The 25,938-nt window shown below is 46.8% G+C and overlaps 1 protein-coding gene across 1 annotated transcript in view; it reads left to right on the top strand.

Moving 5' to 3' along the window:
• SMO (smoothened, frizzled class receptor) overlaps nt 1–21,882 on the top strand; it is a 31,514-nt gene extending 9,632 nt beyond the window's left edge. The window contains exons 2-12 of the mRNA XM_049894029.1: nt 10,880–11,085; nt 11,754–11,963; nt 12,405–12,577; nt 12,920–13,139; nt 13,231–13,354; nt 14,604–14,696; nt 17,431–17,539; nt 18,628–18,813; nt 19,241–19,389; nt 20,072–20,206; nt 20,412–21,882. Coding sequence (XP_049749986.1) covers nt 10,880–11,085; nt 11,754–11,963; nt 12,405–12,577; nt 12,920–13,139; nt 13,231–13,354; nt 14,604–14,696; nt 17,431–17,539; nt 18,628–18,813; nt 19,241–19,389; nt 20,072–20,206; nt 20,412–20,845 — 2,039 coding nt within the window. The 3' untranslated portion in view covers nt 20,846–21,882. The remainder of the gene's footprint in view (nt 1–10,879; nt 11,086–11,753; nt 11,964–12,404; nt 12,578–12,919; nt 13,140–13,230; nt 13,355–14,603; nt 14,697–17,430; nt 17,540–18,627; nt 18,814–19,240; nt 19,390–20,071; nt 20,207–20,411) is intronic.
• The last annotated feature ends 4,056 nt before the right edge of the window (nt 21,883–25,938 follow it).

The raw sequence follows: 25,938 nt of genomic DNA, 5'->3' as shown, positions 1-25,938 counted from the left end.
CTTCTTTGAGCCATGGGCCCTTTTGGCAGTCTGGTAACACCTATGGACCTCTTCTCAGTATACTATTTTTAAATGCATAAAGTAAAACACATAAGTTTTTTTTTTTTAAGCTCATAGGATTAACAAAGGAAATGAATTATATTGAAATGCAGTTATCAAAATATGCAAAAAAATTTGTGACACAATAATATATGTGCTTCTTTATTAATACATTTTTTTAGTGCAGGTCTACCAGGACCAATTGCCACTGAGTTGGCTTCAACTCATGGAGACCCCATCCATGTGTGTTTAGAGTAGAACTCTGCTCCATAGGGTTTTCAATGGCTGACTTTTTTTTTTTTTTTTTTAATTTTACTTTACATGAAGGTTTACAGAGCAAACTAGTTTCTCATTAAACAATACACGTATTGTTTTGTGACACTGGTTGCCAACCCCACGACGTGTCAACACTCTCCCCTTCTAGACCTTGGGTTCCCCATACCAGCTTTCCTGTCACCTCCTTCCTTCTGGTGCTAGCTCCTGGGCTGGTGTGCCCATTTAATCTTGTTTTGTTTTATGGGCCTGTCTAGGGTGAACCTCAGGAGTGACTTCATTACTGAGTTGTAAGCGTGTCCGGGGACCATACTCTTGGGGTTTCTCCAATCTCTGTCAGACCAGTAAGTCTGGTCTTTTTTTGTGTGTGCGTGTTAGAATTTTGTTCTACATTTTTCTTCAGCTCTGTCCAGAACTCTCTATTATGATCCCTGTCAAAACAGTTGGTGGTGGTAGCCGAGCACTGTCTAGTTGTGCTGGACTCAGTCTGGTAGAGGCTGTGGCAGTTGTGGTTCATTAGTCCTTTGGCTTAATTTTTGCCTTGTGTCTTTGGTTTTCTTCATTCTCCCATGCTCCAGACAGGGTGAGACCAGTGGAGTATCTAAGATGGCCACTTACAAGCTTTTAAGACCCCAGATGCTACTCATCAGTGACTTATTTTTTCGAAGTAGGTCGTCAGGCACCTCAGGATGGACTCAAATCTCCAACCTTTTGGTTAGCAGCTGAGCGCATTAACATTGCCCCACCTAGGGACTCATGACCGCTGTAACTTTGAAGTGTTGATGAACACTAACAATATATGAAGGTATCTGCAACCAAAATACCTGCAGTATCCATATGTGACAGAGTCACGGATACTGCTAACATTCCTGTTGTATGTTGCTTACATATATGGTTGAAAGAAATGCTAGAATTAAGTTAGGTGTAGTTTTTTCCCATCTAGGTTCATAAAAAAAATATGGACCCCTGAAATTACTCCATCAACCTCTTGAAATCTGTTTTATAGTAAATCGGTATCTTGTAGAGAGTCTGCACTATTTTTTGAGCCTTTGTATTTTAATATAAAAATACTCTTTGACGATATTGATGAGGACTACATGGAATACATAGATTCATTTTTAAAATTTGGCGTCTTTGCAATATCGAGTCTTCTAATCACCGAACATTTATATATTTCTGTACATTTAGATCTTCTTTCATTTTCTCAATACTTTTTACAGTTTTCTGCACAGAATCCTTACATATCATTTGCTAGATTTACTTGTAGAAACTTGTTATTTTTTTATCCTATTGAAATGGTATGTTTAATACTTATTTCACTTTCTGTTTGTTACTAGTGGGTAGAAATACAATTGATGTGGAATCCGGTAAACTTGCTAAATTTGTTCTACACTTATAGTCTTATTATTTATGAATAATGACAGTTTTGTATCTATCTTTTCAAGCCTTTTTTTATCTTTTACTTATTTTTATTGCCTTACTGCCCTAGCTAAGACCTTCAGTACAGTGTTCCATAGAAGTGGTGATAACAGCAATGCCCTTGGCTCTTTCTGGATTTCAAAAGGGAAGCTTTTCCACCCTTCACCATTAAATACATTTGCTATAGGTTTCCTGTAGTTCTCCTTCTCCAAATAAAGATGTTTTCATCTATTCCTAATCTGCCAATTCTTCTTTTTATTCTGTACGAGTGGTGAATTTTATCAAGTCCTTTTCCTGCAGCTACTAAGATAATCATACGCTTTTTCTCCTTTAACATATTAACATGGCAGATTGCATTGACTGAATTTGCTAATGTTAAACCAATCTTAGAATAATGGTTCTCAAACTTGACTGGTAATCCAAATCACACAAGCAAAAAATCTTTTTAAAGGTCTAGATCAAATTGTGGCAAATGTTATTTTAAAAGTCTGTGACTGTAAAAAATGCAGACTAATGCTATTACATCTGTGTACCTATGTTTTCTTTTTACTTCGTATCCTATTAAAATAAATAAAATAATGCCGATAAAGTTGATGACCCTGTCTTTGCCTTTGCAGTTTCACTCCCTTTTCTCCTCCTCTAGGGAACGCTCCCTGTCCTAGTAAGTTGCATGTATATATATATATATATATATATATATATATGGTTAATTAGTTTTTATAAATAGGTAGTATATACACCTAGTATAAAATATAAGAGGAACGACATGCTACAACATGGATGAACCTTGAAAACTTTATGCTGAGTGAAATAAGTCCGGCACAGAAGGACAAATATCGTATGATCCCACGTATGTGAAATATCTAAAATTGGCAAGTGTATAGAGACCAGAGTTTATGACTGGTTTAAGGGGGTGGGGAGGGATGGAGGAGGAAAGGAGGAGTCAGTGCTTAGGGGACAGTGAGCCTCCGTTAAGGTGATGGAAGAATCTGGGAACTGACAAGGGCGATGGCTGAATAGCATGATGAACAAAGTTAGTATCACTGAACCATACCTGCGGAGATTGTTGAAATGGCCAATGTTTTGTTTTATCTGTATTTACCACAATAAAAAAATACAAGAGAAACGAAAATTCTGCTTCTAGAGCTCTGCTGTAGAGTCTATGTGCTGAACAAATAATTTGAGAAGCTGGACTATATGAAGAATGGGGCATCAGGATTGGAGGAAGACTCATTAACAACCTGTGACATGCAAATAAAACAACCTTGCTTGCTGAAAGCAAAGAGGACTTGCAGCACTTACTGGTGAAGAGCAAAGACCACAGCCTTCAGTATGGATTACACCTCAATGTAAAGAAAACAAAAGTCCTCACAACTGGACCAATAAGCAACATCATGATAAATGGAGAAAAGATTGAAGTTGTCAAGGATTTCATTTTACTTGGATCCACAGTCAATGGCCACGGAAGCAGCAGTGAAGAAATCAAATGACATATTTGCATTGGGCAAAAATGCAAAAGTGGTAAAGTGTTAAAAAGCAAAGATGTCACCTTAAGGACTAAGGCTCTCCTGACCCAGTCATGGTATTTTCAATCACCTTATAGCATGGAAAAGCTGAATAACAAATAAAGAAGACCAGAAAAGAATGAATGCCTTTGAATTATGACTTTGGTGAAGAATATTGAATGTACCATGGACTCCAGAAGAATGAACAAGTCTGTCTTGGAAGAAGTACAGCCAAAATTCTCCTTAGAAGCCAGGATGGTGAGACTTGGTCTCACGTACTTAGGACATGTTGTCAGGAGGGACCAGTCCCTGGAGAAGGACATCATGCTTGGTAAAATAGAAGGTTAGCAAAAAAGAGGAAGACCCTCGATGAGATGGACTGACACAGTGGCTGCAACAATAGGCTCAAACATAACAACAATTGTGAGGATGGCGCAGGACCAGGCAGTGTTTCGTTCTGTTGTACATTGGGTTGCTGTGAGGCAGAGCTGATTTGACGGTGCCTAAGAGTCAGAATTGACTCAATGGCAATGGGTTTGGTTTTGGGGTTTTTAATAACAATATTTCTGAAGCTACTCATTTCCACTCCCCCCGCTACCTATTTCCCCTCCCCAGAGGCAAACACAGATACCCTTCTAGAGATAGCCAACATATGTATAAACGTAGATGTGCCCTAATCTTGTCCCTCCTGCATTTGAGACTATCCATTAACAATGGATACAGATAACTGTATTTTGGAGACCATTCCATTTCAGTGCATAGAGTCCTACCCTGAATACAGTTCTATTATAATGATGTATGATATTTCATTTAATTGTTCTATTGCTGGATAAGTATTCAGACTTTCTACTGTTTTATAGTTACAAACAATGCTGTAATAACCTTATATATTTGTAAAAATGTACAGTGGAATTGCTAGGTTAAGTTTTTTTTTTTAATAGTGTTTTTTTTTAATTTATTTATTGTGCTTTAGGGGAAAGTTTACAAATCAAGTCAGCCTCTCATACAAAAAGTTATACATACCTTGCTTCGTAGTTCTAGCTGTTCTCCTCTTAATGAGACAGCACATGCCTCCTCTCCACACTGTATTCCCCGTGTCCATTCAACCAGCTCTTGTCCCCCTCTTCCTTCTCATCTCACCACCAGACAGAAGTTGCCCACATAGTCTCAAGTGTCTATTTGAGCAACGAAGTTCGCACCTCACCAGCATCATTGTCTATCTTATAGTCCAGGCCAATCCCTGTTTGTAGGGTTGGTTTTGGCAATAGTTCCAATCTTGGGCTGTCAAAGGGTCCGGGGTCCATGACGGTCAGGATCCCTCCAGTCTCAGTCAGACCATTAAGTCTGGTCTTTTTACGAGAATTTAAGATCTGCATCCCACTGTTCTCCTGCTCCATCAGGGATTCTCTGTTTTGTTTCCTGTCAGGGCAGTGATTGGTGGTAGCCAGGCACCATCTAGTTCTTCCGGTCTCAGGCTGATGGAGCCTGTGGTTTATGTGGTCTTTTCTGCCTTGGGCTCATATTTACCTTGTGTCTTTGGTGTTCTTCATTCTTCTTTGCTCCGGGTGGGTTGAGACCAATTTATGCATCTTAGATGGCCACTTGCTAGCATTTAAGACCCCAGATGCCTCTTACCCAAGTGGGATGCAGGACGTTTTCATAATACATCTGATTATGCCAGTTGACCTAGATGTCCTCTGAAACCATGGTCCCCAGACCCCGATCCCTGCTACTCTGGCCTTTGAAGTGTTTGGTTGTATTCAGGAAACTGCTTTTGGTTTAGTCTCGTTGTACTGACTATCCCTGTGTTGTGTGTTGCCCTTCCCTTCACCAAAAAAAAATTCATGTCTACTGTCTGGTTAGTGACTGTCCCTCTGCCTACCTGCCCACCCTTGTAACCATCAAAGAATATTTTCTTCCGTGTTTAAACTTTGTCTAGAATTCTTATAATAGTGGTCTCATACAATATTTGTCCTTTTGCAGTTGATGAATTTCACTCAGCGTAACGCCTTCCAGATTCCTCCATGTTATGAAATGTTTCACAGATTCATCATTGTTCTTAATCATTGTGTAGTATTCCATTGTGTGAATATACCATAATTTACGTATCCATTCATCCATTGATGGGCACCTTGGTTGCTTCCATGTTTTTGCTATTGTAAACAGTGCTGCAGTAAACATGGGTGTGCATGTATCTGTTTGTGTGAAGGTTTTTATTTCTTGAGGGTATATTCCAAGGAGTGGAATTGCTGGGTTGTATGGTAGTTCTGTTTCTAGCTTTTTAAGGAAGCACCAAATTTCCAAAGTGGTTGTACCATTTTACATTCCCACCAGCAGTATATAAGTGTTCCAGTCTCTCCACAACCTCTCCAGCATTTATTATTTTGTGTTTTTTGGATTAATGCCAGCCTTGTTGGAGTGAGAATCTCATTGTAGTTTTGATTTGCATTTCTCTAAGAGCTAAAGATCGTGAACATTTCCTCATGTATCTATTAGCAGCCTGAATGTCTCCTTTGGTAAAGTGCCTATTCATAATCTTTTGCCCATTTTTTAATTGGGTTATTTAACTTTCTGTTGTTGAGTTTTTGCAGTATCATGTAGATTTTAGAGATAAGGTGCTGATCAGAAATGTCATAGCTAAAAACTTTTTCCCAGTCTGTAAGTAATCTTTGTACTCTTTTGGTGAAGTCTTTGGATGAGCGTAGGTGTTTTATTTTTAGGAGCTCCCAGTTGTCTGGTTTTCCTTCTACATTGTTAGTAATGTTTTGTATACTGTTTATGCCATGTATTAGGGCTCCTAGCATTGTCCCTATTTTTTCTTCCATGATCTTTATCATTTTAGATTTTATATTTAGGTCTTTGATCCATTTTGAGTTGGTTTTTGTGCATGGTTTGAGGTATGGGTCTTGTTTCATTTTTTGCAGATGGATATCCAGTTATGCCAGCACCATTTGTTAAAGAGACTGTTTTTTCCCCATTTAACAGACTTTGGGCCTTTGTCAAATTTCAACTGCTCATATGTGAATGGATTTATGTCTGAATTCTCAATTCTGTTCCATTGGTCTATGTATCTGTTGTTGTACCAGTACCAGGCTGTTTTGACTACTATGGCCGTATAATATGTTCTAAAATCAGGTAATGGGAGGCCTCCCACTTTGTTCTTCTTTTTTTAGTAATGCTTTACTTATCCGAGGCCTCTTTCCCTTCCATATGAAGTTGATGATTTGTTTCTCCATCTCATTGAAAAATGTCACTGGTATTTGGATCGGAATTGCATTGTATCTATAGATTGCTTTGGGTAGAATAGGCATTTTTACAATATTGAGTCTTCCTATCCACGAGCAAGGTATGTTTTTCTGCTTATGTAGGTCTCTTGGTTTCTTGCAGTAGTGCCTTATAGTTTTCTTTGTATAGGTCTTTTATGTCTCTGTTTAGATTTATTCGCTAGGTTAAATTTTTTTCGATAATGCCAAATAGTCTGTACAAGTGTTTACTCATTTTTATTCCTACCAATAATCTATAAAAGTGCCAGGTTCCCCTACACTCTCATCAGTATAGTCTTTTAAATTCTTTTTATGTCTACCACTCTAGAAGTTAAAAATGATAGCTTATTGTGGTTTTAGTGTGTATTTTTTTTTTATCAGAAGTGAGGTTGAGCATCTCTTTATGTGTTGAAAAGTCACTGGTTTTGTTTCGGTGTGATTTGTTCTGTTTGTGCCTTCTGTCAATTTTTCTACGTTATTGTTGGGTGCAGTCCAGTCGATTCCAACTCAGAGCGACCCGATGTGACGGAGTAGGGTTGCTATGAGTCGGAATCAACTCAAAGGCCACAGGTATAGGTTGGTTTTTTTTAGTATTTCTCATTGACTTTAGAGAAGCTTCGTGTATATAAGGAAATTAGCTCTTTACTTGTGATATGTATCGGAAATATATTTTCTCAGTTTGTTGCTTTATGATTTTTGTTGTTTTTACCCTACTGAATTTATCTATTTTTCTGAAGTCTTTTCAGTCTTTTATTTCATAGCTCTGGGGTTTTGTGTTGTATTTCAAAGGGTCTTCTCCATGCCAAGGTCTAAATAACCGTTTCCCATGTCCTCTTCTTGTACTTTAATGTTTATTTTTTTTATTAATGATGTAATTATTTTTGATCCATCTGGAACTTATTTTGATGTAGTGAAGGGGTAAGGATCCAACTTATTTTTATCCTAGATGGATCCCTAATCATCCTTTAAGATTTATGTAATAATCTGCCTTTTCCTTGGGGGATTTCTTTTTTAAAGTCAGAAATAGAGTATTTATTTAAATGAAAGTAAGCACTGGTGGCATAGTGGTTAAGAGCTATGTCTGCTAACCAAAAGGTCGGCAGTTCACATCCACCAGGCGCTCCGTGGAAACCCTATGGGGCAGTTCTACTCTGTCCTATAGGGTCGCTATGAGTCGGAATCAACTTGACGGCAACGGCTATTTGAATGAAAACAAATTACAAAATTTTAAAAGTTGATAATTACCATGAATATCACAAAATCCAAGAAAATTACATAATATTTTTATTAATTAAGTGCCTGATGCTCCTCTAGAATACATTTTACTCTAGGGAACTCCACCCCCCATTTAAAATTTATTGTTTAATAAACATACAGTAAAGTTCACTTTTTTGGTTGTAGCGTTCTATGAGTTTTGATAAATGCATAGAGTTATATAAATGGCCACCACAATCAACATGTAGAACAGTCTCATTACCCCTAAATATTCCCTTGTACTGCCCCTTTGCAGGTAAGCCCCCCCTCCCCCATCCCTGTCAGCTACCTGACCCGCTCAGTCAAAAATTCTGAGGGCGGACCTTCCGCCTCACCCAAACCCCCCGCCTAGAGTGATAAAATTTCCCCAGGTGTTTCTGACTTGAGCCTTGCTTGGTAAGTGTTGCCTGAGGATATTGCTTCTTCTGAGGCAGAAGCTTGCTCTCCAGCCCTGGAGTTGCTCTGTCTCTGTCAAGATGAGTCCTGTAAGCCGTAGGAGGTCTCTGACAAGTAATAACAGCTAGCAGTTACTGAGTGCTTACTCTATGACAGGTACTCTGCTAAGCACGTTTAATACCTTATCTCATTCTTCACAACAGTTCCATGAAGTAACTCTATCACTCCCACTTTACAGATGAGGAACTGAGGCTGGAGACAGAGATTAAGTAATTTACCCAAGATCACACATCTAGGAAGTGGGAAAGCCAAGATTTTGACGCAGGCAGGCCAGTCACAGTGTCCATGCTCCTTATATATTGTTGTTGTTGTTAGGTGCTGTCGAGTTGAGGTTTTTTGGGTTTTTTTACCTTATTGATCATTATTTATTTATTTATTTATTGTTCTTTAGGTGAAAGTTTACAGCTCAAGTTAATTTCTCATCCAAAAATTTATACACGTATTGTTTTGTGACATTAGCTGCAATCCCCACAATGTGACAGCACACTCCCCCTTTCCACTCCGTGTTCCCTATGTCCATTCAACCAGTTCCTGTCCCTGCCTTCTCATCCTGCTTCTGGACGGGAGCCACTCGGAATCTTGTGTATCTCATTGAACTAAGAAGCACACTCCTCAGGTGTGTTACTGTTTTATAGTCCTGTCTAATCTTTGTCTGAAGAGTGAGCTTCAGGAATGGTTTCAATTCTGGGTTAACAGAGCATTCGGGGGCCATAGTTTCAGGGGTTCCTCCAGTCTCTGTCAGACCATTAAGTCTGGTGTTTTTACTTGAATTTGGCCGGGACTTTCCATTGTGTTCCCTGTCAGGGCAGTCATTGGTGATAGCCAGGCACCATCTAGTTCTTCTGGTCTCAGGCTGGTGGAGTCTCTGGTTTACGAGTTGATTTTGATTCATAGCGACCCCATGTGACAGAGTAGAACTGCCCCATAGGGTTTCCTAGGCTGTAGTCTTTAAAACAGGAGCAGATCATCAAGTCTTGCTCCTTCAGAGCTGCTGGTGGATTTGAACCACCGACCTTTTGGTTAGCAGCAGAGCACTTAACCATTGCACCCTTAGGGCTCCTTTCTTATATACATATTGTTGTTGTTTGCCATAGAGTTGATTCCGACTCATAGTGACCTTATGGGACAGAGTAGAGCTGCTCCATAGGGTTTCCAAGGCTGTAATCTTTATGGGAGCAGATCCTTATATATTACCTCCAGTCTGGCCGTGTGACAGTCACCCATGTTGGCAGTCACCTCAGAAGCTTCTCCTAATACAACTTCCTGCTTGAGAAATGGGTGCTCTTGGAGCAGGGGTGATTTACAGAATGCAAAGTAAGCCCAGCTACTGGGCTGAGCAGGGTGGAAGCCTGGGCTAAGGCAGGGGTGTGGGGAGGCCTTGGCCCATTTCTACCTTGCTGACCACGCCTTTCCTCCCTCTGTGCTGGACAGAGCCTCCTCTGTTTCTCTCCATCTGATTTCCTGTTTCCTCCTCTGGCTTTGGAGTACCTGGCTCCTCTGACTACCTCTTTTTAAGCTCCCACCTCTTCTCTATCTCACCTCAGCCTGGTAAGAGGAATGAGGGTTCTGGGGGTCTGGGCGTGGGGCAACCTGGTTCTGGTGCATGGACTCCATAAGGGGTGGAGTCCACCGCCCTCTGCCCCTAGGAGAGGGCAGAAGGTTTTAAGAATGGGCCTGAAAATGGAAGCCTACGTGGGGCTCTTAGCCAGAGGGGCTACCCCTCCATAGCAGCCACTGGGAATGGAGGCCACTTTAATTGGGTTATAATGTGTGCACGAAAAGTGTACAGATGATAGGCCTGATTTTCACAGAGTGAACCCACCCGTATAGCCAGTACCAGATCACAAAATAGAACATTACCAGCAGCCCGGAAGTTCTTCTTCAGGCCCTGTCCTGAAGGGGCTCTACTGGCAGGGCTTAGGGATGCTAAATATCCTGTAATGCATGGGACAGCCCTACAACGCATGTGACAGTCCTACGATGCATGGGACTGTCCTGTGATACATGGGACAGTCCTGCGATGCATGGGACATTCCTGCAATGCCTGGAACAGCCCTGCAATGCACAGGACAGCTCTGCAATGCATGGGACAGTCCTGCAATGGGTGGGACAACCCTATAATGCATGGGACAGTCCTGCAATGCATGGGACAACCCTACAATGCATGGGACAGTCCTGCAATGCACAGGACAGCCCTGCAATGCACAGGACAGTCCTGTGATGAGTGGGACAGTCCTGCAATGGGTGGGACAGTTGTGTGGTGTGCGAGACAGTTGTGTGGTGTGTGAGACACTCGTGCGGTGTGTGGGACAGTCGTGCGGTGTGTGAGACAGTCATGCGGTGTGTGAGACAGTCGTGCAGTGTGTGGGACAGTCCTGTGACGCATGGGACGGTCCTGCAATGGGTGGGACAGTCCTGCAGTGGGTGGGACAGTGCTGTGATGCATGGGACAGTTCTTCTGCGATGCATGGCACAGCCCTGCAGCATGAAGAATTGGCCTGCCCAAATGCCCTGGTGAAAAACACTGTGCCTGACAGCTCTGAGCAGTAAGAGCCTGTGGTGTGGCAAAGAGAGATACCTGGGGCCTGGGGGGACAGGGGTGTGGCTGTGGCTGTGGTCAGAATGAAGAGGGGTCTTCACCCCAGTGTGTCCACACTCTTGCTACCGCAGGCCTCCGGAACGCCCCTCGCTGCTGGGCAGTGATCCAGCCCCTGCTATGTGCTGTGTACATGCCCAAGTGCGAGAATGACCGAGTGGAGCTGCCCAGCCGCACCCTCTGCCAGGCCACCCGCGGCCCCTGTGCCATCGTGGAGAGGGAGCGGGGCTGGCCCGACTTCCTGCGCTGCACCCCCGATCACTTCCCCGAAGGCTGTCCGGTGAGTGCCCTGTGGAGGTGAGTCCTGGGCTCCAGGCTGGGCAGTACCAAGCACAGGGCAGGGCCCAGCCTGAGGCACGGCCAGGCTGCCTAGAGCCTGGTTCCTGGAGCCCTGGGTCCATGACCATGGGGTCCACAGGCCACAGACCCAACTGCAGCTCACCATCTGGGTCAGTCTTCCAGGGATTATCTATTTATAGAAGGTGATTTGTGCCCAGAAAATATGTTCTGAGCGCTCACTCTGTTAGATGTTGGGGGGTACAGGAGTCCAGGGTGACAGGAACCTACCTATCCTCTAGAAGGTTATAGTATATTTGGGAGTCAAGGCACACACATGTAGAACAATGAGAGACACCAAGATGGGGTGTGATCTAGTCCTGAGTGGCGAGGGATAGATCACAAATATAATGATATTTATTATTATTTACTACATGCCAAATGCTATTATAATCATTTTACATATTCAACCTTAAAATAACACCATGAAGTAGACATTGTTATCTTATAGATAGGGAAACCGAGGTACAGAGCGGTCAAATAGTTTGCCCAAGGTTACACAGCCACTCAGTGGCGAGGCTGGGACTGAAATCCTGCAGCCTGTCTCCAGAGCCCCTCGTTCTGAGCCCCCCTTCCCGTCTTGCACTGTCTCCTCCTGCTCCCTGATGCTAGAATGAGGTGCAGAACATCAAATTCAACAGTTCGGGCCAGTGTGAGGCTCCGCTGGTTCGGACGGACAACCCCAAGAGCTGGTACGAGGACGTGGAGGGCTGCGGGATCCAGTGCCAGAACCCGCTCTTCACGGAGGACGAGCACCAGGACATGCATGTCTACATCGCTGGCTTCGGCGCCGTCACAGGCCTCTGCACGCTCTTCACGCTGGTCAGCCGGGGCAGGCCATGGGCAGGTGGGCGGGTGGGGATCAGGCGAGAGGCCGCAGGGGCCAGGAGACCCTCGGCCCGTAAAGTCAGGGGGAGCCCAGTTGTCAGGGGGAGAGGCAGGATCTGGGTGGGGGTCTCCAGGGAAGGGTCATGATGAGGGAAGTGTAGGAGTCCCTGGGTGTCGCTGGGCTACTAACAGAAAGGTTGGCCAGTCGAATCCTCCTAGAGATGCCATGAAGCAAGGCCTGGTGATCTGCATCTGAAAGGTCACACTGTGAAGAACCCTATGGAATACAGTTCTATTCTGCACACATGGGGTCACCATGAGTCGGAATTAACTGAGTTAGGCAACTACTGGTTGTTTTTTGGGGGGTCAGACTAGGGCATCTGAGGCAATACAATAGCCCGAGCCTCAAAGGACAGGCCCCACTTCTTTCTCTAGGCCACGTTTGTTGCTGACTGGCGGAATTCGAATCGCTACCCTGCGGTCATTCTCTTCTACGTTAATGCGTGTTTCTTCGTGGGCAGCATTGGCTGGCTGGCCCAGTTCATGGACGGTGCCCGCCGGGAGATTGTCTGCCGGGCAGATGGCACCATGAGGCTTGGGGAACCCACGTAGGTGTTTTGGGGGCCCAGAGGTGAAGGTGGGGGAGAAGGGCTGCAGTGTGTGTCTCACACAGAACAGGGAGGTGGACCCATATCTGAGATTTCAGTGTGGGGTTCCACTCTGTCTCCTTGCACCCCAAATCAGAGTGTTTTGATCTCAGCGCCAGGACTTTGGTGGTTTGCATCTGTTCAGAAGGGCATTTTTGTATCCTCTTCAAATCTGACCTGGGTCCTGTCTCCTAGGGGACCTCCAGACCTTAGAAGCCAAGGGTCTGGGGACAGGGTAGGAGGCCTGGTAGAGGGAGTCCGGAATGACCTCCCCAGGTGACACCTTCCCACATGTCTGCACAGCTCCAATGAGACCCTGTCCTGCGTCATCATCTTTGTCATTGTCTATTATGCCCTGATGGCTGGCGTGGTCTGGTTTGTGGTCCTCACCTATGCCTGGCACACCTCCTTCAAAGCCCTAGGCACCACCTACCAGCCTCTTTCAGGCAAGACCTCCTACTTCCACCTGCTCACATGGTCACTCCCGTTTGTGCTCACTGTGGCCATCCTTGCTGTGGCCCAGGTAAGTGACTGGGAGGTGCTGGGGCCTGAGTAGGATGGGCCTGAGTAAAGCAGCCAGTGACCACCTCTGCCTTCCCACCCTCTTGCTACAGGTGGATGGGGACTCCGTGAGCGGCATCTGTTTTGTGGGCTACAAGAACTACCGATACCGCGCTGGCTTTGTGCTGGCCCCCATTGGCCTGGTGCTCATTGTCGGAGGCTACTTCCTCATCCGAGGTGAGGCAGCAGAAATGTACAGAGCACCTGCTATGTGTAGTTAGGAGCTAGGTCCTCAGCCAGCCCATATGGGCCTGGGTGCGTATGAGAAGGAGGCGCCCTCTCCAGGTGGCCACAGCACCTCAGACACTCAGTGTGGGACTGGCACATTTGTGCTGGCCAGAAAAATGTGCTTGTTTCTCTAGAGCCTGTGCCAGGACTCACAGCTCAATGAGTGGAGCTTGAGTTCGTTTCAGCCCTGGCCACCCCTGGTCCAGGTGCTCTTGTGTGGAGACCACCCAGAGAAACCTCCCCGGTCCACACGGACCAGCTTGGGGCCATTCGTATATGTGTAGGGGTGTGTGTGCGCACATGAGTTTTGTGTATACTCCCAAATCTTTTGGGGCTGTTTCTCAGCTCCCCACAACACACACAGTTCCTCACCCACAGATTCATTGTTCCCTAGTTTCCCCGTCTCCACCCGAAACCTCCACGATAGGCCTAGGTATCCACGTAGCTTTTCGTGTTGGTTGTTTTTGTTTGTTTGTTTTTTGTAAACTTCCGTTTCCTCACCCTGCGCTCTCAGCCTTCTTTCTGATCAGCCACGTCTTGTTCCTCTTCGTGGCAGTAGGTTTGAGCCTCTGGTGTATGTTTTGTATCTCTGCTGTCCCGTGTGGTGGCCACTAGTCACATGGGGCTCTTGGGCACCTACAGTGAAACTGGTCCAAACTGAGCTGTGCTTAGGTGTAGAATTCTCACTGCTTTTCAGAGACTTAATACCAAAAAGAGACTGTAGAATAGCTCATTAATATTTGTCGTATTGATTACATGTTGAAATGATAATACTTTGGATATATAGGGTTTATAAAATACATTAAGATTCATTTCACTTGTTTTTGTTTACGTGGCTACTAGAAAATTTAAGATGATGTGTGTGGCTCACGTATCTCCACTGGGTGGCACTCTTCTGGAGTCTGTTTCATGCCTTTTCTGTCAGAGCAGCTTTGGCCTTGAAGCCTTACTTAGGGCGGCTGGGCTAGGACCGAGCCTCCCTCTCTTTTTGACTGTATGTCAGGGCTGTATACCAATCACCCCAGTCCATGGCAGATCTCCACGAGCCGACTCTCCATTTCTCCAGTGTCACAAGTTCCCCGAGCACAAGAGTAACCAGACCTAGGACTTCAGGGCCACGGGACCCTTTCTCCGCACACACCCATCCCAGGTGTGTGGCCTCACCACCCTGCTAATGTCTGAGGTCTCCCCTGTTCAGGAGTGATGACTCTGTTCTCCATCAAGAGCAACCACCCTGGGCTGCTGAGCGAGAAGGCTGCCAGCAAGATCAACGAGACCATGCTGCGCCTGGGTGAGTGGGCCGGAGGTCTGGGCCAGCCCAACACTGCCTCCTCTGGGGGCTGTGGACCTGCAGGCAAGGGTTGGGAGGGTGCAGTGAGTCAGTGAGGACAGATAGTTAGCAGCCACAGACAAGAGCCTGGTGCGTGTACGTGTGTGTGTGTGGTGTGTGTGTGTAGGTGGCAGTGGCAGCTCAATAGGAGAGCGCTTTCTCAGGTAGATGAATTCTGGAGTTCGTGCCAAGACTGCCTCCTTATGCCCACGTCCTCTCCCTGAGTCCTCCTACAGTTGCCTTAGTGCCCTTCTTGCCTTGTTTTGGGCAGCACAGCTCTCAGAGCCCAGCGTGGATTCCGCCCAGACTCAGCTGTCTTTCAGGCCCTTGTGGGGCAAACACTCTGCTCCCCACTGCTGCTCCGATTCCTGAGGTGCTCAGTAACCTCCCGTCCTGCCCCGTCCCTCCACAGGCATTTGTTTTCCAGTGTATTCATAATATATGTTGTGGAAAAAAATAAAAACAAGGTACAGAGTAATGTTTCTAGAATGAGCTCGTTAACATAAAGAAAGGGAGTTTCTCTCTCTGTGGACATTTGTATGAGCACAGAGAAAAGAATAGAAGGAAATATACCAAATCGTCAACATGGGTTGGTTCAGCTGAGGGAGCTGGGATCTGCTGTTCCTTTATATACCTCTCTATTTTTTCACTTCGCACACAGAGCATGTATTCCTTTTGTCATTAAAAAATAAAAATAAAGTGTTTGAAAAGCAAAGTACTCAGAGAAAGCACACAGACCTTCTGATTTAAAATAAAGCTTCTAGATCATGACCAGAGCCTTCACCAAAGAGGACATCCAAGTAGCCAACACACATGAAAAGATACTCGCGATTATTAGCCATTTAAAAAAAAAAAGTGAACTTCGAGTTGATTCCGACTCACAGTGATCCTATAGGACAGACTAGAACTGCCCCAAAGAGTTTCCCCAAGGAGCAGCTGGTGGATTCAAACTGCCAACTTTTATGGTTAGCAGCCAAATGCTTAACCACTGCACCACCAGGGCCCCGTTAGCCATTAGAGAGATGTAAATCAAAACTACAATGAAATACCAGCTCACCCTGGCTAAAATGGCACTGATTAGAAAAGCAGATAACAAAAAATGTTGGAGACAATGTGAGGAGATTGGAACCCTTATCCATTGCTGGTGGGACTATGAAGTGGTACAATCACTATTGAAAATGGTATGTGCGTCTTCAAAAAACTAGAAATATAACTACCTTATGATCCAGCAATCCCTCTCCCAGGGATATAGCCTAGAGACCTAATACTTCTGACACACACAAACATATGCACTCCTATGTTCACTGCAGCTTTATTATACTAGCAAATAAATGGGACTACCGACCCGCTAACAGACCCCTCGCTGTTGAGACAATTCTGACTTACAGCGACCCTGTAGGACAGCGTAGAACTGCCCCATAGAGTTTCCAAGGCTGTAGTCTTTACGGAAGCAGATGGCCACATCTTTCCCCCGAAGAGTGGCTAGTGGGTTTGAACTGCTGACCTTTAGGTTAGCAACCAACCGCTTAACCACCATACCACCAGGGCTCGTTAGGAACAACCGAAGTCCCCATCAGTAGATGAATAGATAAGCAAATTGTGGTACTTGCATACAATGGAATACTACGCAACTGTAAACAACAGTGATGAGTCCATGAAGCTTAACATGGATAGACCTGGAGGGCATAGTGCTAAGTAAAATAAACCAAGCATATAAGAACATATATGGTATGATCCGTCTTCTATAAGAAGACAAGAATAGATATATAGAGAGAGACCAATGTTCATTGGTGGTTACCAGGGAGAAGAGGGGGAAAGGGGAAGTACGCTTTGGATCATAAAGACTAGTTCTTTTTGGTGATGGGAAAAGTGGCACCAAATGTGGATTTATGGGTTCAGCATAACAAAGTAAACAAGTGTTTGAGCACATATGGACAGGTATAGACACAAGAGAATGTGGACAAACTGTGATAAATGTAACTAGTGTCAATGAACAATTTGTGTCGAAATTGTCAAGTGAGAACCTAACTTACTATGTAAACTTTCACAAAAAACTCAATAAAAAATAAATAAAAATAAAGTTTCCAGATCCCAGAAGATGAGGCCACTGATGGTGCCTCATTCTACACTGAGGACAGTGCTTGGTACACCAAACCAAACCCACTGCTGCCGAGCCGATTCTAACTCATAGTGACCCCATGTGTTTCGGAGTAGAACTGTGCTCCATAGGGTTTTAATGGCTGTGATCTTTCAAAAGTAGAAAGCCAGGCATTCTTCTGAGGCACCTCTGGGTAGATTGAAACCACCAACCTTTTGGTTAGTAACCCAGTGCTTAATCGTTTGCACCACGCAGGGACTCCTTGCTTGGCACATTCCCGTTGCCACCTAGTCAATTCCGATTCATAATGACCACATAGGACAGAATAGAAGTGCCTCATAGGGTTCACAAGGCTGAAATCTTTACGAAAGCAGACTGCCACATCTTTGGGGCGGCTGGTGGGTTCAAACCACAGACCTTTCAGTTAGCAGCCAGGCACTTACCCACTGCATCACCAGGGCTCCTTGCTTGGCACATAATGAGTACTTAATTGCTGAATGAATGAATGAATGACCTAGAGTTATCCATGCTGAATTTGAAAGAAGTGCCTTTTCTGTAAGTCCACTGCTCCTGGAGAAATTGTTTTGGCCTCCACAGGCATTTTTGGCTTCCTGGCCTTTGGCTTTGTGCTCATCACCTTCAGCTGCCATTTCTACGACTTCTTCAACCAGGCGGAATGGGAGCGCAGCTTCCGGGACTATGTGCTGTGAGTGAGGGCCCGGGGCTCAGAATCAGCAGCAGTGGCCCTGGAGCCAGTTGTAAGGGACAGCCCCTCCTCTGTGCAGGAGGGATCATTCCGATTCCCTGCCTCAGACAGCAGATTGAACTGGCTGTCTTGCTCTGGGTACCCAAGACATCATTTGCCCTGTAATTTGCCAAACTTAGCAAAGAGCCTTCAAGTCTCTTCTCAACTCCACCCTTCCTCCTGCATGCCCATGGCCTGTATTTTTAACTGTTAAGAAGCCGTTTCATGTTTTGGCTTCTCTGGCCAACTCTCCATGAGCCAGAGAAGGTGCTCTCTGTAAATCATATGTACTGGTTTACAGAGTGTATTGTAGATCCCTGCATGGGAGGAGTTACCTCTCTACCGTAGTTAACGTGTCATATTTGCTAGCTTTGACTGTGCTTTGCTGTGTCACAATGAAGAAGAGTCTGCGAGAGTAAGGCAACTGGGCGCCCAAAAGAAGTGTAGCAGACACCTGCTGTTACCATGGGTAGCATTTAAACCAGTTGTTGAGTTGATTCCAGTTCACAGCCACCCCACGTGTGCAGAGTAGAACTGTGCTCCCTCCATAGGGTTTTCAAAGCTGTGACCTTTTGGAAGCAGATCACCAGGCCTTTCTTCCAAGCGGGTTCAAACCACCACCCTTTCAGTTAGTAGTTGAGTTTTTAACCACTTGCACCACCCAGGGACTCCTGGAGCATTTAAGATGCTCATTAAAATTGACACTAGTCCTCCTCGTCCTGACTACTTCAGGCTCTTTCTCAGTGATCCCAGACTGTAGGGCAGTGGTTCTCAACCTTGGCTGTGCCTTGAATCACCTGCAAAGCTTTAAAACATACTGAGGCCTGGGTGCCTTCTCCAGAAATCCTGATTCAGTCGTCTGGGATGTTCAGTTGTCTAGTATCAGTAATGACTGTAAGCTTCCTGGTGATGCCCCTGAGCAGATGGGGCTGAGATCAGTGCTGTGGGGCTTTGCTTGTTGTCACAGCTCTTCATAAAGTCTTTGGATTGTCTGGGTATCTACCCAGGGAGTCCAGAAAACCTTGTCTGTCTGCTGTCCCTCACCACAGATGCCAGGCCAACGTGACCATTGGGCTGCCCACCAAGAAGCCCATCCCAGACTGTGAGATCAAAAACCGCCCGAGCCTCCTGGTGGAGAAGATCAATCTGTTTGCCATGTTTGGCACTGGCATTGCCATGAGCACCTGGGTGTGGACCAAGGCCACGCTGCTCATTTGGAGGCGCACCTGGTGCAGGTGGGGTCAGCTGCCAGCTCCTTCTGACCTCCCACCTGACTCGTTCAGCCTCAGTGTCCCCATCTTTAGGCTTGTGTGGTCCGACTTTTTCCAGCACTGCCTTGGCAATGCACTGAGCTGCCTAAAGCCCTTCTCTGCGGCTCACCACTGCCCCCTGGTGGCACCTTCTGTCCTTGGGAGGACTTGAGGCTAAGTGCTCAGCCCCCGACCAGCATCTAAGAGAGAAGGGATTTGAGAGCGGGGCACACAGAAGCCCTGCGTTCCAGGCCCACTTCCTGCAGAGAAGACCTCTGTCCCTCAGCATTCTTGAGGGACTAGAGACCCTCTGGGGCCTCCTTCCCTGGAGGGAGTGGTGTCCCTGCTCTTCCCCAGGACTGCTGGCAGTGGTTGCTCCTCCACTCCCCGTCCCGACCCTCTCTCCTCTCAGGCTGACCGGGCAGAGCGATGACGAGCCCAAACGGATCAAGAAGAGCAAGATGATCGCCAAGGCCTTCTCCAAGCGGCGAGAGCTGCTGCAGAACCCCGGCCAGGAGCTCTCCTTCAGCATGCACACCGTCTCCCACGACGGGCCTGTGGGTAAGCCTTCGCCCCCTCCCCACCAGTGGTACCCCACCCTACCCAGGCTGCTACGGACGTGGGGCTGTGTCGAGAGCTGTGAGGAGTAAGGTGCTGCCTCCTTTTTCTCACTCTCCTCCTCAGCTCTCAGGTCCCCTGTCCCCGGCCACCTTTCCCTTCTCTTATGTTTCTTAACTTTCTTCCCCTGGGTCTGCATGCTGGTGCTTTTTTTTTTTTAATTGTAAAAATATATACAGCACAACATTTGCCAATTCAATGTTTTTCACATGTCCAATTTAGTGATATCAATTACATGTAATCAGCAACCCTCACCAGTAATCATTGCCAAAGTTTCCACCACCGTAAACCCTAATTCACTGCTTCCTCACCAGTGATGCCCCCTTCCTCCTCAGCCCCACCCTAGTGCTTTGGTTCCGAGAGGGCTCGCCCCTCTCACCCTCTTCTCCTGTCTTCTACACTTGCTCTCCCAGGGCTAGAGTAAGTCAGGGTTCCAGGAACTGGGTTTCTGGCCCTTCTCTTCAGATTGAGAACGGGTCGAGATCACTCTGATACCAGAGTGAGCTTTCTGTGGGTAGTAGAATGGGAGGGGCCAGGTGGGGAAGGTCAGTGGTGCTGAATAAGGGAGGTGCCATCCAGGGACTGTGCAGTCACTGTCCTTATTCTTTTCTCCCCATCCCTGTAGCGGGCTTGGCCTTTGACCTCAATGAACCCTCAGCAGATGTTTCCTCTGCCTGGGCTCAGCATGTCACCAAGATGGTGGCTCGGAGAGGAGCCATACTGCCCCAGGATGTGTCTGTCACCCCTGTGGCAACTCCAGGTATGAGGATTTGGGTTTCCGTAGGAAGGGGTCTTTCATAGAGGGAGGAGGAAGAAGAGGCCCTGGAGGATCTGAAGTGTCAGCTGAGACCCTAGAGGTCTAGAGTTGGGGGCCCCAGAGATGAAAGAGTAGAGGTCTGAGGAGACGGGGTGGCATAGACAAAGCTGGGGCCCAGGCTCAGGTTCTGTTGTTCTCCCACCGCCAGTGCCCCCTGAGGAGCAAGCCAACCTGTGGCTAGTGGAGGCCGAGATCTCCCCAGAGCTGGAGAAGCGCATGGGCCGGAAGAAGAAACGGAGAAAGAGGAAGAAAGAGGTGTGCCCACTGGGGCCCCCCACCGAGCTGCCCCGCCCCACGGTGGGCCATGCCTCCAGTGCTGTCCCTCGGCTGCCTCAGCTGCCCCGGCAGAAATGCCTGGTGGCTGCCGGAGCCTGGGGAGCTGGGGAGCCCTGCCGACAGGGAGCCTGGACCCTGGTCTCCAACCCCTTCTGTCCAGAGCCCAGTGCCTTCCAGGACCCGTTTCTGCCCATTGCCCCAGCCCCCGTGCCTTGGGCTCAGGGCCGCCGGCAGGGTCTGGGGCCCATTCACTCCCGCACCAACCTGATGGAGGCTGAGCTCATGGATGCAGACTCAGACTTCTGAGCCTGGAGAGCAGGACCTGGGACAGGACAGAGAGGAGCAGATGTTGTTCCGAGGCTCTTCTTCCTCCCTGAGAGCGCTTCCTCAGGACCTGATCTTCCAGAGAACCCGAGGGCCCAGTGCCCTCCTGGGAGAGGGGCTCGAGGCAGCAGGACTGCAAGAAAAAGCCCTGAGGGGCTACATCTCCTTGGTTGGGACTCACCAAGGGCAGGGCCCTGGCGCTCAGGGTCCTCATTTCTGCACCACCAGCTGGAGTCTGGCTGGAGCGCGTCGCCTGTAGGGTCATGGAACATGCTGAGCTTGCGGTGGGGCAGGAATGGTGGAAGCAGGGGTGACAGCACTCAAGTGGGCTCTGGTGGCCCGTGTCCAGCAGATTGGGCCCAGCTACCCTTTTCTGGGCCAAGTGGTACCCTTTTTGGCGCTCTCAAACCAAGTTGGTTTATTGTGTCATTAGCCCTTTGTCTAAGAGGGGCCAGGCTCCCTTATTCCTCTTCCAGATGGCAGTAGGACTGGGAGCGTCCACTCCCATGCGGGCTGTAACCTCTCTTGGGAGGTGCCTAGCTGGCCCTAACCCAGGTCAGTAACCCATCCTCTGCTGTCCTACACCATCCCTCCCCATTTCACTTCACCCAGGCCAACCTGTTTCCATTTCCTGTTTATTGATTAGGACCCAGAGCTGCAGCACTTCCCGTCCCCCACCCTACCTCTCTACTGTTGGGCCTCCTCTCCAGGGAGAGCCTGGACCTGGTGTAGCATAGAAACAGTGACAGGAGGGACACGTGTTAACTTCCGCACATCCATCCAGTGGGGGGGGGTAGATCCTCCGACCTGAGGAACTACCCTGGGAAGCTGCTGTAGCTTCAGCCAGACAGAAAAGTTTCCTTCAACTTCCACAACCTGTGGGTGAGGGCACTCCCACCTCTCATAACCCCCAACAATGTCCCCAAGGCCCCAACTTCAAGAACCAGACAGCAGGAAGCCTAAGAAGCTGGCTGGGTCCCAGATCAGGGGAGAGGGAGAGGGAGAAGAGATAAACTAAATAAAAGGTTTTTGTATAAACTCTTGGTGTGCTGCTTTTCCATAGGCTCTGGCCCTGATCTCAGAATCATTTGTATTCCACTTCCTCCTAAGGCTGTTCAAGAGTTTGGTGCAAATAAGGTCACAAGTAACTGATGTCTGTGTAATGTGCTGGCTGTCCTCCCTGGCCAGTTAGCTCTACACTGAAAGCTCTTCTGTGGTTACAGCTGCCCCAGAGCCTGCTGGTCACAAGATAACTGAGCAAAAACAGGCACTTAGCGCCTGGAGTTACAACTGGAAACAAGTGTCCATTGGTGACTGGATGGGCATGGTTCCTGAGGGCAATCCTGGACCTTACTGGTGGGGGCCCTCCTATCTCCTACAAAGGGATGTCAGAGTCAGTTAGCCCCACTACCTCCAACAAGGTATCAGTAGAAGACCGGGAGCTGGGATTAAGGAGGGCCAGGGAGGAAAGAAATCCATGGATGACAGGAAAGCAAAGAGGATCCTGGAGGAAAGCAGAGCTAGGGAGAAAAGGAGAGTCATGGAGGAAGGAAAGCAAAGAAGATCCATTGAGAAACGGAGAGCCACGGAGGAAAGGAGAGCCATTTAGGAAAGGAGGTCCATGGAAGAAAGATCCTGGAGGAAAGGAGAGCTAGAGAGGAAAAGGCAGGTACCCACAGACTTGGAGGGTATTGTGTAGAGTACTAACCAGGCTTGTTTGAGGGTACCCGTTTGTAAAAATGGCAGCTTGGCATTGTCAGACCTCCTCAACTAACCTCACAAGGGAGAGAGAGAATGACCATCAACATCAGCCCAAGACTGATTCCTATGAGATGGACATCAAACATACTCCACCCTCCGACCTGTCTACCAATTCTGACACAGTGGTCCCTCTCACAGCACTCTGTACTTCTCTGCTGGATTCAATAATTTGTTGCAATGGCCATAAAGAACTCAGACCATACTCAGAGTTAGGGTTTATTAGGGAAGTATCAGGATTAGGAAATGTCATTGAATTATGTCCCTCAAAATATTTGTCAACTTGGCTAGGCCATAATTCACAGTATTGTGGGGTTGTCCTCCATTTTGTGATCTGATGTAATTTTCTTGTGTTGTAAATCTTAATCTCTGCCTGTGGTTAATGAGGCAAGGTTCCAAAAACCAAACCAAACCCGTTGCTGTTGAGTTGATTCCAACTCATAGTGACCCTATAGGACAGGAGAACTGCCCCATAGGGCTTCTAAGGAGCAGTTGGTGGATTTGAAGTGCCAACCTTCTGGTTAGCAGCCGACCTCTATCTTTTTTTTTAATTGTGCTTTAAGTGAAAGTTTACAGATCAAGTCAGTCTCATACAAAAGTTTATATACATCTTGCTATGTACTCCTAGTTGCTCTTGCCCTAATGAAACAGCACACTCCTCTCCACCCTGTATTCCCCGTGTACATTCAGCCAGCTTCTGTACCCCTCTGCCTTCTCATCTCCCCTCTAGACAGAAGCTGCCCACATAGTCTCATGTGTCTACTGGAGCCAAGAAGCTCACTCCTCACCAGTATCATTTTCTATGTTATAGTCCAGTCCAATCCCATCTGAAGAGTTGGCTTTGGGAGTGGTTCCAGTCTTGCACTAAGAGAAGGTCTGTGGGCCATGACCTCCAGAGTCCTTCTAGTCTCAGTCAGACCATTAATTCTGGTCTTTTTACTAGAATTTGAGGTCTGCATCCCACTGCTCTCCTGCTCCCTCAGGGATTCTCTGTTGTATTCCCTGTCAGGGCAGTCGTCTGTCGTAGCTGGGCACCATCTAGTTCTTCTGGTCTCAGGCTGATGTTGCCTCTGATTTATGTGGCCCTTTCTGTCTCTTGGGCTCATAATTACCTTGTGTCCTTGGTGTTCTCCTTTGCTCCAGGTGAGCTGAGACCAATTGACGCATCTTAGGCCAGTTGATGCATCTTAGATGCTTGCTAGTGTTTAAGACCCCAGACACCACTCACCAAGGTGGGATGCGGAATGTTTTCTTAATAGATCTTATTATGCCACTTGACCTAGATGTCCCCTGAAACTATGGTCCCCAGACCCCCGCCCCTGCTACTCTGGCCTTTGGAGCATTCAGTTTATTCAGGAAACTGCTTTTGGTTTAGTCCAGTTGTGCTGACCTTTCCTGTATTGTGTGTTGTCTTTCCCTTAACGTAAAATAGTTCTTGTCTACTATCTAATTAGTGAATACCCCTCTCCCTCCCTCCTTCCCCACCCTTTAACCATCAAAGAATATTTTCTTCTGTGTTTAAACTATTTGTTGAGTTTTTATAATAGTGGTCTCATATAATATTTGTCCCTCTGCAACTGACTAGTTTCAGCATAATGCCTTCCAGATTCCTCCATGTTATGAAATATTTCATGGACTCATCATTGTTCTTTATTGATGCATAGTATTCCACTGTGTGAATATACCACTATTTATCCATTCATCCATTGATGGGCACCTTGGTTGCTTCCACCTTTCTGGTATTGTAAACAGTGCCGCAATGAACATGGGTGTGCATATGTCTGTTTGTGTAAAGGCTCTTATTTCTCTAGGATATATTCCAAGGAGTGGGATTGCTGGATTGTATGGTAGTTCTATTTCTAACTTTTTAAGGATGTGCCAAATGAATTTCCAAAGTGATTGTACCATTCTACATTCCCACTAGTAGTGTGTAAGTGTTCCAGTCTCTCCACAACCTCTCCAACATTTATTATTTTGTGTTTTTTGGATTAATGCCAACCTTGTTGGAGTGAGATGGTATCTCATTGCAGTTTTGATTTGCATTTCTCTAATGGCTAAAGCAGCCGAGCTCTTAACCACTGTGCCACCAGCGCTCATGAGGCAAAATTAGATTATGTTAAAGAGGATCAGGGTGGGACACCCTTACTCAGGTCATAGCCCTGAGCTGATGTAAGGGGAGTTTCCTTGGGGTGTGGCCTGCGTCACTTTTTATAAGAGATGAAAGGAGAAAGAAGGGTGCAGAGAGGGACCTCATTACCACCAAGTAAGAAGAGCCAGGAGTGGCGTGCGTCCTTTGTACTTGGGTCTCTGCTAGACCACGGGAAGATTGATGGCAAGGACCTTCCCCCAGAGCCAACAGGGAGAGAAAGACTTCCCCTGGAGCTAGTGCACTGCGTTCAGATTTCTAGCCTCCCGGACTATTGGTAAATGTCTGTTTGTTAAAGCCATTCACTTGTGGTATACCTGTTACAGCAGCACTAGATAACTACGACAAGATGTATGCAGGCAAAGTCTCCCTTCTTCAGTGCATGGCCGCCTTCTCAGCTCCTCTTGGCCACGCAGGGCTCCTCTTGGCCCTCTGAGGACAGGCTCCTCTCTTGGCTCTCAGCCCTTGGCCTGGCCTTTGCCCTGTTTGGACAAGTGTTACAAACCCTTTAACTCCACTCATAAGTGCCCAGAGGCACCCCACTCCGCCTGCAAGCCTCCTGCCCAAAGGTACTCAGCTCTCTTGCTCTGTGGATTGGTACGCTCACTGTAGCCACCTTGCTTGGTGGGCCAGGAAGCCCACTATTTCTCTGCTGCTGGATTCTGCTATGCTTGCCACCACTTTCCCCTATCTCTGGTGTTACAGCTCTCTCTGTCTTCTGAGTCTAGGAGGTTCTCAGCACAGGGACCCCATGTCCAAAGGACATGCTCCTCTCCTGGCTCTTCTTTCTTGATGGTAGTGAAGTCTTCTCTTCCTGCCTTCAGGATGGCTCATTTTAAGCATAGCAGGATGGTGAAACTGACCAATCCCCTTGTTAGGGTTCCAAGCACCTTATTTGCATTGTCCCACCCCTGCTAGGATTCCATACACATTATTTGCATTATCCGTAGGCTTTCCAATTCCCTTGGTTGGTCACAAACACCTTATTTGCACAGCCCCACCCAGTCATTTGTGGGAGTCACAAGACCATGCATGGCTGCAAGACCATATTAAGTAATTCCCTGCACCACACCCTTTCTACTGCTCCCATGTGATAGGGATACAAGCATTTGTACAAAATTTTTTTATTGTGCAGTAGGTGAAAGTTTTCCGAGCAAATTAGTTTCCCATT

The sequence above is a fragment of the Elephas maximus genome, chromosome 8 (assembly GCF_024166365.1).
Source record: "Elephas maximus indicus isolate mEleMax1 chromosome 8, mEleMax1 primary haplotype, whole genome shotgun sequence".
NCBI classification, from domain to species: domain Eukaryota; kingdom Metazoa; phylum Chordata; class Mammalia; order Proboscidea; family Elephantidae; genus Elephas; species Elephas maximus.
The sequence above is the reverse complement of the archived record's forward strand: the minus strand, read 5'-3'. Positions and strand labels throughout refer to the sequence as shown.